The sequence below is a fragment of the Martes martes genome, assembly GCF_963455335.1.
Source record: "Martes martes genome assembly, chromosome: 4".
Taxonomy (NCBI): domain Eukaryota; kingdom Metazoa; phylum Chordata; class Mammalia; order Carnivora; family Mustelidae; genus Martes; species Martes martes.
Window position 1 is genome coordinate 173,446,948 of NC_137891.1, and position 15,425 is coordinate 173,462,372.

Consider the following 15,425-nt stretch of genomic DNA (forward strand, 5'->3'; position numbering starts at 1 on the left):
TTCGGACTTTCTGTAGACAAGGGCTAGGCTAGATCCGTGGTTTTCACACAGTCTGGGGTTGTGAATCCCTTTATTCAAACAGAACACAAGGGAAAAGCCCAAAGAGAAAAAAAGATTCATCTGTACGTATGTCTAGATCTACATAGCAAAGCAGAGTCAAGCCCTTGCAAGGCTTAGGTTTCTCGTCCAGTCCTTCCACAAAGGTGGGCACACCCACTGTACCTTCCTCTCGGAGAAAATCTGAACTGTAACTCGCCCCACTTAGGGCACTGCGGGGCAGTTTATAAACCGGTGGACCAGATGCTCTGCGAGGTAGTGGCTTTGTTTTGCTGACTATGAATGACACTACATTTTACTCTGCAGCCCAGGACACAAACACACACATGAACACACGGGCACAGACACACACGTCATCAAACTAGACTTAACCTACTGCAATTTACCCTTAAATTACTATTTCATTTTTTTTTCTTTTAATGCTGGTTGCGATTCAGTACATTTTACAATCCCTACTGGCTTTCAGCCTGTGGGCTCCCAAAACTGCTAGTTTCCACTTGAAGAGTACGGCTGCTCCCTCTAGGAATCCACAGCCTCTGCTCCCAGGTTGCTACTCCTGGGAGCATGTCAGCTTCTGCTTCCCTCTCATACACCTGCAATAAAAGGACATCTTGGCAAAATCCCCTTATGATATACTAGACAGATATATTCAGAAAGACACTGGGTTTCGGGCACCTGGGCGGCCCAGCCAGTTAAGCGTCTGACTTCAACTCAGGTCCTGATCCTGGGGACCTGGGATCAGGCCCCGCACTGGACTCTGTGCTTAGTGGAGAGAATCTGCTTGAGGATTCTAGCTCTCCCTCTGCTCCTCCTCCAACTCACACACTCACTCTAATAAGTCAATCGATTTTAAAAAAGGGGCTGCCTGGGTGGCTCAGGTCATGATCCTGGAGTCCCAGGATTGAGTCTCCTCTGACCCTCCCCCCTCTCATAATCTCTCTCAAATAAATAAATAAAATCTTAAAAGTCAGTAAATAAACAAATAAATACAAAAAGGGGAAAAGAACGGGGCGCCTGGGTGGCTCAGTCGTTTTAAGCATTTACCTTCAGCTCAGGGCATGATCCCAGGGTCCCAGAATCAAGCTCCGCATAGGGGTTCCCTGATCTGCAGGGAGCCTGCTTCTTCCTCTGCCTGTGCTATCAAATAAATAAAATCTTTTAAGAAAAAGGAATAATACTGGTTCTTTGTCAGATGGTAGGAGGGACAATATAACTAGACCTGCCATCTACCCCTTACCTTAAGGCATACTCTCCCTAACATCCTGATCTTTTTTATAAAAGGTGACAAATTCTATTTGGTCACAGCCTTCCAGCCCAAACCTCCGATGTGGGTATGAGAGCACTACCAATCACTTAACAATGAGTTATTTGTTCTACTCTACAGACCCTGAGTGTCCTGGATCCAAACCTACGGAAATTCTGAAAAATTTCCATGCAGATACAAATCAGCTTCAAAGGATATTGTGGTTTATCAACAGATGAAGACATACTCCACATCATTAGCTGTTGGGGAAATGCAAACCAAACCCCAATGAGATACCACTTCACACCCACTAGGATGGTTATAATCAAATGACAGATAAGCAGCGCTGGTAAGGATGTGGAAACATGGGAACCGTCATACACTGCTGGTGGGAATGCAGGAGGGGGCACCAGCTTTGGAATGGTTTACTGGTTTCTTAAAAAGTTAAGTCACCACAAGACCCAGCAATTCTACTCCTAGGTATATATACACCCAAGAGAAAACATGTCCACAAAACTTCATGTGCAAATGTTCCTAGCAGCTTTATTCGTAAGAGCCTCAAAATGGAAACAGCCCAAATACTCAACTGAGGAATGGATAAACAAATGTGATATATCCATACAAGGGAATGTCAGCTGGCAGTTAAAAAAATGAGGTACTAGGGTTGAACCTTGAAACATTATGCTAAATTAAAGACACCAGACACAGAAGGCTACATCGTGTATGATGCCAATGACATGTCCAGAATAGATCTATAGACAGGAAGTAGTTGCCAGGTGGCTGGGGCTGTGGGGACTGTCAGGAGAATGGGAAGGTACTGCTAATGGCCACAGAGTTTATTTCTAGGGCAATGAAAATGTTCTGGAATAGACAGTGGTGGTGGTGGCGGCACAGCCTGACAAACGTATTAAATACCCCTGAGTCACACACTTTAAAATAGGAAATTTTATGCTGAGTTAATCTAAAAAGCAAAGGGGAAGAAAATGGCATTGAATGGGGCTGTGATTGGTTAAAATCTTTCATAGGCACATAAACTAAGAATTTTCATCACTAAAATGGATGTACGTAATAGAGCTGAGAAAATGGGAATCTTTGTGCCATCATTGAATGATAAGTACCAATTAAAAAAAACTCTTGAAACCACTTTGAGGTGGATTCCACCATTATTTCCCTCATTTGGGAAGAGATGGTAGCACTAAGCTCGTGTGCCTTGACCAAGGTTATACAGAAAGCTACGGTAGAAACCCTTCCAATGTTCTGTCCACTCCAAATTGTTGTTTGCCATGTTTATATCCCCAGGAGGCAAATACTCCTTTAGGGCAGTAATCATTGTCTTTTTTGGTCTTTTTTTTAAGAGAGAGCAAGCAGAGGGAGAGGGAAGGAGAGAATCCCAGTTACACTCCACGCCCAGCACCTGACATGGGGCTCAATCCCATGACCCTGAGGATCATGACCTGAGCCGAAACCAAGAGTCAGACGCTCAACTGAATGAGCCACCCAGGTGCCCCTGTCTTTTGGTTTTCTTTACATTGAACCCTATCTAGTGTGTATTTGGCAGGTATAGCAACAAGTCAATTAAATTCATTCACCCATTCACCAAGTATCTGTGCTTCTACTATGTATCAGGCACTGGCAACAGAGTCACAGAACAAGACCAAGTTCCTAGGGACCAAAAATTTACCATTCCAGGTACTGATAATTGCTGTATGTGAAAACAAGAGGGAGTTTAGAAAGATTGCCTGAGGAAATCAAGGTAGGAAACAAGCCACAAGATCAGGAGTCGGTGTCTTCCAGGATGAGGGAACAGGGGGAACCAAGGTCCTGAAAGGGAATCAACTTTGATGGGTCAGAGTAAGGTAGCAGGTATGGTGTGAGCCGACTGGAGGGTGGTGATGACGTTGCCAAAGCAGACTGAACCCTGTGCTGTCAGGTCTTGCAGGTCACAGTAAAAAATCTGGATTTTACTGAGGCAGAAAGCTACTGGAGGGCTTTGAGCACTACCATGACCTGACTCAGGCCATTGGGAATGAACGGCCTTTGTGTGCCCAAGTGTGGGAGAGCAGATGATACTGCTGACAGTATTAACTCAATTTTGAGTAAATGACGATGACGGGGACTGAAATAAGGTGGGGATAAGATCAGAGGATGGCATTTAAAAATTCTACTTTGGACATGTTCAATTTGTATCTCTTTCAGACATCCAAACTGAGTTATCAGGTAAGCAGCTGGATAGGGTCTAGGTCAGGGGTTAAGTTTAGACTGCAGACAACTTCACCAATCAATAAAATGATACCATTTAAGTCAAGGGAGTAGGGATTAAATGTAGAGAAAGCCACCAAGGACAAAGACAAACTTTGTGTTTGAAAGGAGCCAGTAGGTATACAAGGACCAGCTGGTGAAATAGGAAGAAAACCAGTGTTGCATCTGGAAGGTTCCAGTGTTGTCTCCTAGAACCCAAGTGAAGAAAGTATTTCAACAAAAGAGTGAACAACTGAGCCCAATCCAGCCACGGACCAGTGAAGGATCAAGAACTGATCATTCAGGGCGCCTGAGTGGCTTAGTGGGTTGAGTCTCTGCTTTCAGCTTGGATCGTGGTCTCAGAGTCCTGGGTGATGGAGGCCCCCGTCAGGCTCTCTGCTCGGTGGGGAGCCTGCTTCCCCTTCTTTCTCTCTGCCTGCTTGCAACCTCTCTCTGTCAAATAAATAAATAAAATCTTAAAAAAAAAAAAAAGAACTGATCATTCAGACGCAAAATAGGGGCTACTGCTGACCTTAATGGCAGTTCAAGTGGAGGAACAAAAGCATATTGAGGGCACCTGGGTGGCTCAGTGGGTTAAGCCGCTGCCTTCGGCTCAGGTCATGATCCCAGGGTCCTGGGATCGAGTCCCACATCGGGCTCTCTGCTCAGCAGGGAGCCTGCTTCTCCCCACTGCCCCTCTCTGCCTACTTGTGATCTCTGTCAAATAAATAAATAAAATCTTTAAAAAACAACAACAACAGCATATTGAAGAAATGGGGCAAGTGAATGGGAGTGAACGAATGAATGGCAGGCATGATAGGTACAGGGACCCCAGTAATTTTCACTGGTGCTCGCATTGGAAGGGATAAGTCACCAATAACCATTTTAGAAATATTCTGTGCTTTTCCTAAATCACAGAATTAAAAAAATCATAAGGATGTCACACCGAAGATCCTGAAGCCTTTCGTTGCGGCACGCAGGTTAGATGCACTTATTCACCACACACTACCTTAGTTCACTTACAGGAGTAGCTTCATTTAAGTTTTGCCTCCTTACAAATCACTCTAAAAACCCACCTGTAAAAAAAAGCTCTGTTATGTCCATATCCGTCAGGTAAAAACCATCCCAGAGTCTTAAAATGTGTAGATGTTTCTTGTGGTTTCAACTGCCAAAAATTATCATCACATTAACTGCCCATGTGTCACCCTCCTCGGCTTAGATTCATGATGTCAAAGATTCCCTTTTAACTTTTTTTTTTAAATCACAGAGGCAGAGACTGCACAAGCAGGAGCAACAGCAGGCAGAGGGAGAAGCAGGCTCCCCGCTGAGCAAGGAGCCCAATGTGGGACTCGATCCCAGGACATTAATTAGGACTATGATCTGAGCCGAAGGCAGCCGCTTAACTGGCTGAGCCACCTGGGGGTTCCTACACTTAATTTCTATCTTATGTTGCTGTTTTACCTTCTACAAACCAACCCCAAGTTTCCTCAAGTCACTTCGCTCTGCTAAATCTTGAGGGCAAAAATGACTTGCTTATCATTAAACACGCACAACCTAAGAGGGAGGTTGCTCCGGTCATTAGCCTTCCTTCCTTCCTTCCCTCCCTCCCTGGAATGTGCCAGGCTCCTTCTGCCTCTCAGGCTGTAAACAGATACTGCTCTGCTCGAAGTGCCTGGTTAACTTTGCCCTATCATGTATGCTCCAAATGTACCATATGCTCTCCCTTCATAGCACTCATCACATTCATTATTAAAATAAAGATGGTAGAATAATTTCACCACCTTTTATTTCCCTTGTCCAACCCTCACTGTGCCAAAAGTGCCATGTGGATAAAAACACAGGCTTAACCTTAAGATTTAAAAAAAAAAAAAAGGTGGGTTCCTGCAGTATTGAGACGGTTAAGTAAAGTGAGTGGCCAAAGTTTTTAAATTTAGAAATTTATTCTGTTTAATCCACAAGCTTTATATAGCTTTAGTTTAAAAAAAAAAAAACAAAAACAAAAAATAAAACAAAAACAGTGAAAACAAGACACTATTTCAAAGTCTGGGCCCTTCCAGCCTTCCAAATACGAGAGCTCTGAAAGTTGTATATACCAATTGGAAGAACAAGACAAAATTATGAATGGAGCCATGACATTTCATAAAACAAACTTTTATATAACTGAAGGATCCTTCCTGGGACTAGTTAATTGCCTTTACAAAAAAAAAACACAACAGAATAGAATGAAATTCCAGTGTTCCAAATCAACTTGTTACACATCAATATAAACCCACAGTGTCCTGGCAAACAACATGCTTTCATTTTCTGTCTCATCCTAGAGTTCAAATCCTGATTCGTTTCAGCAGAGACTCCACAGGCAACAGGAAAGATTGTGGCATTAAAATATTCATTTATACTTTTGTGGTAGTTCAACAGTGGTCTTATTTCTGGGCAAGCTTGCAAACCAGACAAGGTTGGAAGCATCATAACTTAAATGGGTGCTAAGACTCAAATGAGAAAAAAATAAAGAAAAAAAATGAAAAGAAAGGAAAACCTCTGGGAATAGCCAAGGCCTTTAAAAAGAAACCATAAGAATGCCAACAATATTGAAACCCCCTTTTTTAAAAAGGGGATTTTTTTTTTGGCTTAAAATATTTCACTCTAAATGAATTTATGTCAGCTGTCAATGAAAGAATGTCACTAATACACTGTGGACACCTTTTGCAATGTAAATCCATGCCCTTTTTTTTTTACATGGTGAACTTCAACCTAGCAATTATTACAACAAATGTTATAGTCTAAAGCTCAAACACATTTTAGCAATTTTGAAATTGAATTGCGTACAAACCAAATAAAATGTACATCGTGACACACATTCCCGCCTAAGACTGTGGGGACACTTGAGCCTTCCGCATCGATCTCAGCGCCTTTTCACGCAGGTGCTTTTCTAAGTCGTCGAGGTTGTCTTCAGGCTCGCTTTCGGTCTCCTAAAACCAGAAGGGTCACACTGGTGAGTCCTGAGACACTGGCGAAGAGGTGTAGGGCAGAGGGCAGAACCACATCATGGCGGCGGCTGCACAACTCTATGAATACACTAAAAACCCCTCAATCACGTACTTTCTTTCCTTTTTTTCTTTTTTTAAACTTGAAGTAATCTCTACACCCAATGTGGGGCTCGAACTCACAACCTTGAGATCAAGAGCTGCGTGCTCTACCGAGCCAGCCAGGCACCCCTGAATCACATACTTTCAATAGATGAATGGCACGTTAGCTGTATCTCAAACAAATTATTTTTAAAAAGCTACATTAAGCTTTTGGCAGCCATTCGTATTCTTCTTTTAGTCTTGGCAAGTTCCTGTTCTTGGCAGATCATCAAGAATGACGATAGACCAGCAGAGAGCTAGCAGCCGAGCAGCCATTATTGTAAAAAAAAAATCTTTAGCTCCTCAACATCAAATGACTTAGTGAACTGCAGGAAGTACAAGGCACACGTACCTTCTTAGGCTCGGGCTCTGCCTCCGGTTCCTCCTGTGCTGATGTGGTCGTGGGGGCAGTGGGGGCCACAGGGGTAACAGCTGCTGCTGCTGCGGCGGCTGCCGCCACTGCCTTTTCCTTCTTGTGTTTTTTGTGTTTCTTGTGCTTCTTATCCTTTTTGTGTTTCTTGTCCTTCTTTTTCTTCTTCTTCTTTCCACCTCCTTCTGGGTCTGAGTTCTAGAAATCCAGAAAAATCGCAATAAAACTAATCAGATTAAAATGTTGTCCAACTACCCGTTTTATTTCCTCAAGAAATAACTAAATGGACAAATTTCAGGATTTCCCTAAGGCTTCGGAGGGGAGAAAAGGCCCAAAGGCAATCCCTGCCAAGAACACACGCTGAGGTGAAAACCACACTTCAAGCAAAGATGCTCTTCACAGATCTGAAGTCAGAATGGACCTTGAAGGAATGGATTCTTTACGATTTTCCCCAACTAAGTGCACATGAAGCCACATTTCCCAACCACAAGCTGCCAGTCAAGTGGCCAGGATCCGGAGCCACCTCCGAACGTAAGGAAAACAGCACGTGCAAAACCAAGAAAGTCTGAGGTGAATTCTGGCTCTTGAACCCATTTCACCATGTGAATCCAGACAAGACTTCTTCCGAGTCCCTTCTGTAAACCTAAATAAAATGGGTACAGCAATCCCCGATAAAGTTGGGGTGAGAATTAAATGGGTCTATCTGTAAACCGCCCACAATACTAGCATCACAGGATGCAGGCTTTCAGTAAGTACAGCTATTATTCTGAACACATGCTCATGTGAATGCCCCATCTCCAGCCACTACAGGACTTCTCCTAGCTCTAGAATGGAGTCTGCTCCTTAATGCATACAGCTGACCCTTGAATAACATGGGGCTTAGAGGCACGAACTCCCCATGCCGTTGAAAATCTGCATAGAACTTCTGACTCTCCCCCAAATTAACTACTAACAGCCTATGTAGACCAGAAGCCTTATGGGTCACATAAACAATCAATGAACACAGACACTGGATGTTACATATATTCCTACAATGAAGTGAGCTAAAAAAAAAAAAAAAAAAAGAAAATGTCACTAAGTATGAGGAGGAGAAAACACATTTACAGTGCTATGCTGTATTCCTCAAAAAACCTCCACGTCTACATGGCCCTGCTCCAGGCTGTTCAAGGTTCCCACTGTTCATACCAAAATTACGCAAAGGGCAAGTTCTATGGCAAGTGAATCCCATCAGTAATCCTCAAATGTCACATTTCTAAGCAGCCACTTAAAATTCCTCCATCTTTTCGCTTTGTTTGTAAAACAATTCAGGCAAACCTGATGAGATGGACCTCTAACCACTGACTTTATACAATAAACCTGTTCAAGATCAGATTAATGACTCAAAGAGGGGAAAATGCAGTTTAAACTCCAATACTTTAATATCCCAATGACATTTAAACTTGACAAGGTTAAAAAACAAGTGTTATTCTTACTTATGCAGCTTGCCAGAGATAAGACTACACAGGACAATACCAAACTTTCCACTTCGGCTAGTATTTCAGATTGCCAGGTTCATTTACTACAGAAATAATATATCTCTGCTGTGGGGAAAAAGGAAACTATACATAAATAAAAAATTAAGATTATTCATCCTTTCCTCTTCTAACATATAACCACTGTTAACATTTGGTGCCTGCTTCGTCGTGTTTGTTTCCTTTATAAAAATGGAATTGTACTAACACACGATCTAATTTTGAAAGTTTTATTTTAAGATATTAAAGAATCCCCAAATGTGTCAAACACTATAGCAAACAGCAGAAAATACTAAAACTATTTTTCCCCCTGATAAAATCCCGAGTTAACTTTTTTTTTTCTGTTATTCTAGATTTTCTATATAGGCCAATTTTAACCACCACGATTACAGAATTTCACAGTATTAGACATAATGTCAATTAGCGGGTGGCTAGGCTATGAAGCATGAACTGTGGCGCAACCACCACCCCCTTAATTTCATACTTCACTGAAGGCCAGCTGAACTACAGAAAATGCTGCTGCTCTGAGCCACAAAAAAACAAAAAGTCTGTCTTTGCTTCCAAGTGACCACATAAAATTATAAAGTGTGTCCAAAACAGGGCAAACACCTACCCTCGCTGGAGATGGGCTTGGCGTTGGGCTTTTAGCCTTTTTGACCGGTACCGCTGGTGACCAGTTGGTTGAGGGGGACTGGGACTGGACAGGAGACTGAGGTGCTGGGGGCTTTTTAGCTGCTGGCTCAGGAGATCCTGAGACAGATCGGGAGGACGAGACCCTCCTTACAGACTGAGGGCTTGGTGAGGCAGCCCTAGAAACAGAAGGGAAGAACAAAACATTTAGTATCCAAGAGCAAAGGTCTTTCCTAAGAGAAAATAACCAACCACCATTATATAACCAGGTCACTTTAAATATTTTACCACTTAGTTGATGCTACAAACACACACACATCAAATTTGTATCAACCAAATCTGGAAAAGTTTAAACTCCATAATCCTCTATCCATTCTGTTAATGCTTCTTCCTATATGAAATTAATAATGCCAGTTCCTTGTACTTAAGACTGTTTTTATCAGTCTTCCACAGACATGCAAGAAATGCTCTATGCATTACTTCAGAGTTCAATTTTGGAAGCACATCCCCCAATAAACCTGATACCCCTAAGAACCAGGTATAAAGTCCTATGGCATTTAGTCTGTGTCACAAGGAACTATTCTGAAAACAAAAAATGGATTTATGAATTGTACCTTTAAACTGCCTTAAAAGCCTGTATTCCCAGCTTATTCTTTTCCGTAATTTCTCAGTAAAAGGGGGAAAAAAGCTTCCCAACATAAAGAACTATGCAAGTTAGTGTTCCTAGCCAAGAAAGCATAAAATATTTTTACTTTTTTGTCTTTTTGGGTTCCGGAGTCCTGGAGACTCTCCTAATGGGCCTAGTACTTGGAGAAGGGGACTGCCTTCTTTGGGGTGATGACGACGCTCCTCTTCGAACAGGTGGAGGGCTTGAGGAGGTTTGAGGAGCTCGAGGCCGTGGTGAGGGCGAATGCCTTTTGTTTGGTTGTGGTGACCGGGGCTCACGCGCAGACCGGCTCGGGGAAGACCCTTTCCTATGCTTTGATGATAATGAAGGCGAACGTCTCTTGGTGACTGGGGAGCTTCTTTGTTTGGGAGGTGGAGAATGGGAGACCCGACGCTTTGGTGGTGGAGATGGTGATGCCCTTCGTTTAGGAGGGGGAGGGGGAGAAGCTGTTCTTCTCTTTGGAGGCGGAGAAGGAGAGTATCTCCTCTGTATTGGAGGAGAGTATCTTCTTGGAGAAGGTGAGCGCCGGCGGGGTGGAGGAGAAGGAGTCCTAGGAAAAACACACCATTAAGCTGAAAGGTCCGAAAGAGTAAGAAAACGGAATGCACAGAAAACTAACCAGAAGTTAAGGCAAAACTGTAGTTAGGCACCAGGTGAAGACAGTACATTTTTAACTGGAAATGCTTTGCCATTATCCTCATTTAAGAAAAAGAAATCACTTCGTGGATTTATTTATCCTAGATGACTAAGAAACAGGACATTCTGCTTAATGGAGAAAATCTGAAGTTTCCAGAATGAATTCAAGTTTGTCAAGTCATTTGACTTAATCCATATGGAGCCAATTTAATGGTTTTTTTTTTTTTGAGAAGAGAAACCTGCATAAACACCCATTATCATTATGTAAGAGCTAGGTAACCACAATAGCAGGATTCTACTATGGGCAACTTAGGAAGTCTGTGCTTTAAAGAGCTCTCCTGGGGGCACCTGGGTGGCTCAGTCAGTTAAGCATTCTGCCTCTGCTTCAAGTCATGATCTCAGGGTCCTGGGATCATGCCCCATGTGGGGCTCCTTGCTCAGTGGGGAGTCTGCTTCTTGCCCCCCCCACCCCCACTCATGCTTGCTTTCTCAAATAAATAAAATATTAAAAAAAAAAAGAGCTCTCCTATATGTGGTGCTATCTTGAACTGACATTTGGACTTGGGAAGAGTTCACTTGCACATGTTTTAAATGATACCTCTACACTCAAGGAGACTTGGGTTCTGTGTCTCAAAGAAACCACTTCTCAGTGGAAGTCTACCTACTAGGTAGAATGCATCCCTGTGAAGTCCAAGCTGGCCTTCGGCTTAATGCTTAAGTCCCGTATAATCTTTTTTTTTTTTTTTTAAAGATTTTATTTATTTATTTCACAGACAGAGATCACAAGTCAGACAGAGATTACAAGTAGGCAGAAAGGCAGGAAGAGAGAGAGGGGGAAGCAGGCTCCCTGCCGAACAGAGAGCCCGATGCGGGGCTCGATCCCAGGACGCTGGGATCATGACCTGAGCCGAAGGCAGAGGCTTTAACCCATTGAGCCACCCAGGCGCCCCAAGTCCCATATAATCTTAATGTGCCTCTTAGAAATTCGACCTGAATACGGCATTCCATTCCAACTGTCTTATTTGCTTCTGAAATGTTCAGACCTTAAGCTCAAAATGTTTTCTTGCGTAGGATCGGCTTTACAATAAGCTTTTTGGACACCATGGCAGAGTGCACCTCCATTTCCTCACCTGAAAAATGGGAATACCACCTACCAAGCAAAATCATCTCAAGGACTACAGATTTAGGACACAAAGCTCCTATAGCACTTTACTTTGCATATACAGGCACTCAATACTACTCAGTTACGTATTTGAGCAATGTCCTTACAAAAAACCTTTCCCTTACCTTTTATTTTAAAATCACTTTTGATTTACAGTAGAGCTATAAAAATAGATATGCCACTTAACAGCTTCAAGAGCCATAACAAAAATGATCAAAACTATGAAATCAGCCATAGCACTTAGTATGAACTAAAATACAATCCTGGTTTCCCACTAATGTCTCCTTTTTTGTTCAGGTTCCAAAAATGAGAATTCTACATCATAGTTATCATGTGTCCTTAGCTCCTGCCAATGTGTGACTATTCCTTTGTCTTTCACGATTGCTACTTTCTTTATCTATCTATCTATCTATAAGACTTATTTCACAGAGGGGTGCCTGGGTGGCTCAGTGGGTTAAGCCTCTGCCTTCGGCTCAGGTCATGATCTCAGGGTCCTGGGATCGAACCCAGCATCGGGCTCTCTGCTCAGCAGGGAGCCTGCTTCCCCCTCTCTCTCTGCCTGCTGCTCTGCCTGCTTGTGATGTCTCTCCGTCAAATAAATGAACAAAAAATCTTTAAAAAAAAAAAAAAAAAAGGAAGGTTTATTTCAGGGAGAAAGCATGCATAAACACAAGGTCGGGGGGACGGCAGAGGGAGAAGCAGACCAGGAGCCCAATGTGGGGCTCAATCCCAGGAGCATGGAATCATGACCTGAGCCGAAGACAGATGCCCAAATGACTGAGCCCCCATCAGGACTGCCATTTATAAAAAAGTACTCGTTAGTTACCTTGTAGAATAACTGTCATTTTAGGTTTGTCTGGTATTTCCTAATAAATCAGACTGAGGTTCTGTATAACGGATATGGATACCAAATAAGGTATCCGGGAATTATACAATGCCAGTATATACTACTGAAATGTTAACCGATTCCCTAGTTAAGGAGGTATCTGCTGGAATTCTCCACATAAAGTTAGTTATTTTTCCCTTTATAATCACTAAACAGAGTGACTCCCCCCCCCCTTTTTTTATTTATTTGTTAGAGAGAGAGAGAGCGAGCGAGCACAGGCAGACAGAGTGGTAGGCAGAGGGAGAAGCAGGCTCCCCGCTGAGCAAGGAGCCCGATGTGGACTCGATCCCAGGACGCTGGGATCATGACCTGAGCCGAAGGCAGCCACTTAACCAACTGAGCCACCCAGGCGTCCCTGACTTCCCCTTTTATTTATTTATTTTTAAAAGATTTTATTTATTTATTTGACAGACAGAGATCACAAGTAGGCAGAGAGAGAGGAGGAAGCAGGCTCCCTGCCGAGCAGAGAACCCGATGCAGGGCTCGATCCCAGGACCCTGGGATCACGACCCGAGCCGAAGGCAGAGGCTTTAACCCACTGAGCCACCCAGGTGCCCCCCGACTTCCCCTTTTAATTTACACCCTTGCTGACATGTGATTCACATACCATAAATTTTAAAAGGTACATTTCAATGGTTTTAGGTATATTCAGTCATGTAACCACTATAACACCCCCCACTCCCACCCAATCCTAGGCACCAGAGATCTACTTTTATCTCTATAGATCTGGGTGTTCTGGACTTTTCATATTAACGAAATCACATAGTATGTGATGTTCCGTAAATAGCTGAGCAATGCCGTACTAGTAAGATATTCTGATCATAAAGAAAGTTGCTTCAATTAGCTCCAACTAACATATCTAATAAAATACCTTCGTCGTGGTGGCGGCGTGGGAGACCTGCGCCTACGAGGAGGAGGGGCAGGAGAAGGAGAACGTCGCCTTCTGGTGGGTGGTGGGGAGGGACTCCTCCTCCGTCTACCACTAAATCACCAAAAGGAAAAGAAAAAAAAAAAGAAAATTACAGGTGATTTGGAGTTCCCGTTAGCATGATGATTAAGTGATCCAGATGACACAGTTTCAATCTTCATTAACTCAAAGTGCAACCAACTATTCTACTCCTCACTGCAATGTTTCAAAACACCTGGTCATGACCATTAGTCAAGACTCTGGCTGAGAATTAGCATTTTAGAAAATCAGAGCATTTTAACTTGTGGGAATGGTAAATTCTGTTTTCTAAAATGTTTGTTTCAGTATATAAATATGCAGAGTCTAGGTCATGACACAGAAATTCCCAACATGACACAGGGCGAAAAAAGTTTGAAAACACTGCCTTACGACATTGTTTTTTAAAACCCAGAAAAACTTCCACGTTCCAATTCAGAAATTTAAAATTTTAATAGTCACCAGTGGCTTAAGGCCCCAAATCTGGGTGTCACTGTTCCAAGTTCTCAATTCTTAAAAATGTATTTCCACTATTCAAAAGTTGCTTACTACTAACTACAAACACTATCCCAAAAACAAAGGATTAGAAGTTGAGCACTAAAGCTTTTACTGGGAACAATATGGTCGAAACACAGATAATTATATAAAACCCTAATTCTAAGCTTTGTTACACACTTAACCAACACAAATAAACACATGAAAAATACAATTGTATCAACTGGACTAACTCTCAGCAGTCTCCCAAGACATGTATTAAAATATACACCCAGCCAGTTTGCCACATTTTGGCTAAATTCACAAATACAAAATAATCACATACTATATAGTTTTTAATTTCTTGACCAGACTGATGGAGGCTTCCTATGAACCTGAAAGTATTTTCTCAAGTTTACTAGTCTTGATTCCCTCTTTAAAACTAAGGAGAGCTCTGTTACTAACAGAACAAATTCTGAAATTCATTATTAAATTTAATAATTACTTTATTTTCATTACTTTTCAATTCCAATTTGCTTATGCCTTGTGAGGACTAAGACTTCACTTGGAACAGATTTAAAAATAAACTATAAGAGGCAATCTAAGAAGACAGACAACCTTTGGACGAAGTGTAGACAGAACTACTAACTCTAAGAAAATACAGTAAAGGAGAAGCCATTTTACTAGCAGGGTTAATCTGAGAATTACAGGACCCAGAAAGACAGGATAACTACAGTATTGATTCAAGATTTTAAATAGGAAAAGACATTTGCATTCTGATTTAAGAAGTTTACACGTGCAAACTAAGAAGATGAAGTGACATAATGCAGAACTCCCCATGTTATCAGTAAATACAATCACGTAAGAGGCTATTATTGTGGATTAGTGGCTTCTTTTTAAAAGCATTCTCCCAATTTCAGTTTATAAAATCTCATCAGAAATTTTCATTAAAAAAACTGGACTCAGACTGGTACCTATTATACGACAGACTAATAACCTGAGGTATTTATTTTGTGCCTCATCTTCACTGGTAACAAGGGAAGGCTGAGAATAGCCAGAAGGTCCCTTCTACTGATGACCTTCAATGTCCTGTTTCTATGTGAGAAAATACCAAACAGATTAAGCAACCCATAACCAGACTTGCAGTAACTTAAGGAACTGCTAGAAAAAAATCTAATAATCACTTAAAACGGGAGTCTTGACACCATATGGCTCCATGATCTAAAAAGCTACAGAATTTCTACCTAAGCTGAGAGGGCACACATTTCAAGGGTTAAAATACAACAACAACAACAACAAAAAACCAATTTCTTTGAGATCAATCTACTTCAATTTTTCCATGTGCTAAAAAAAAAAAAAAAAAAAAGGTGACATAAAGCCCAGGTTCAATACATTTCTAAGTTTGTTCACTGTATTACTCAAAATGCTAAATGCTTAATGTTTTTCATCTGCTTAATCTAACAACAAAGCATTTTCTAGTTACTCT

At 41.9% G+C, this 15,425-nt stretch overlaps 1 protein-coding gene across 15 annotated transcripts in view; it reads right to left on the minus strand.

The window, feature by feature from the left end:
- Positions 1–5,463: 5,463 nt before the first annotated feature.
- The window catches only part of SRRM1 (serine and arginine repetitive matrix 1), a 31,627-nt gene continuing 21,665 nt past the window's right edge, over positions 5,464–15,425 (minus strand). For all 15 annotated transcript variants that reach the window (XM_080800561.1, XM_080800563.1, XM_080800559.1 and 12 more), the window contains 5 exons: positions 13,394–13,504; positions 9,924–10,388; positions 9,155–9,350; positions 7,013–7,228; positions 5,464–6,504 (listed from right to left, as the gene is read on the minus strand). In XM_080800561.1, the coding sequence (XP_080656687.1) occupies positions 6,400–6,504; positions 7,013–7,228; positions 9,155–9,350; positions 9,924–10,388; positions 13,394–13,504 (1,093 nt within the window). In that variant the 3' untranslated portion in view covers positions 5,464–6,399. The remainder of the gene's footprint in view (positions 6,505–7,012; positions 7,229–9,154; positions 9,351–9,923; positions 10,389–13,393; positions 13,505–15,425) is intronic.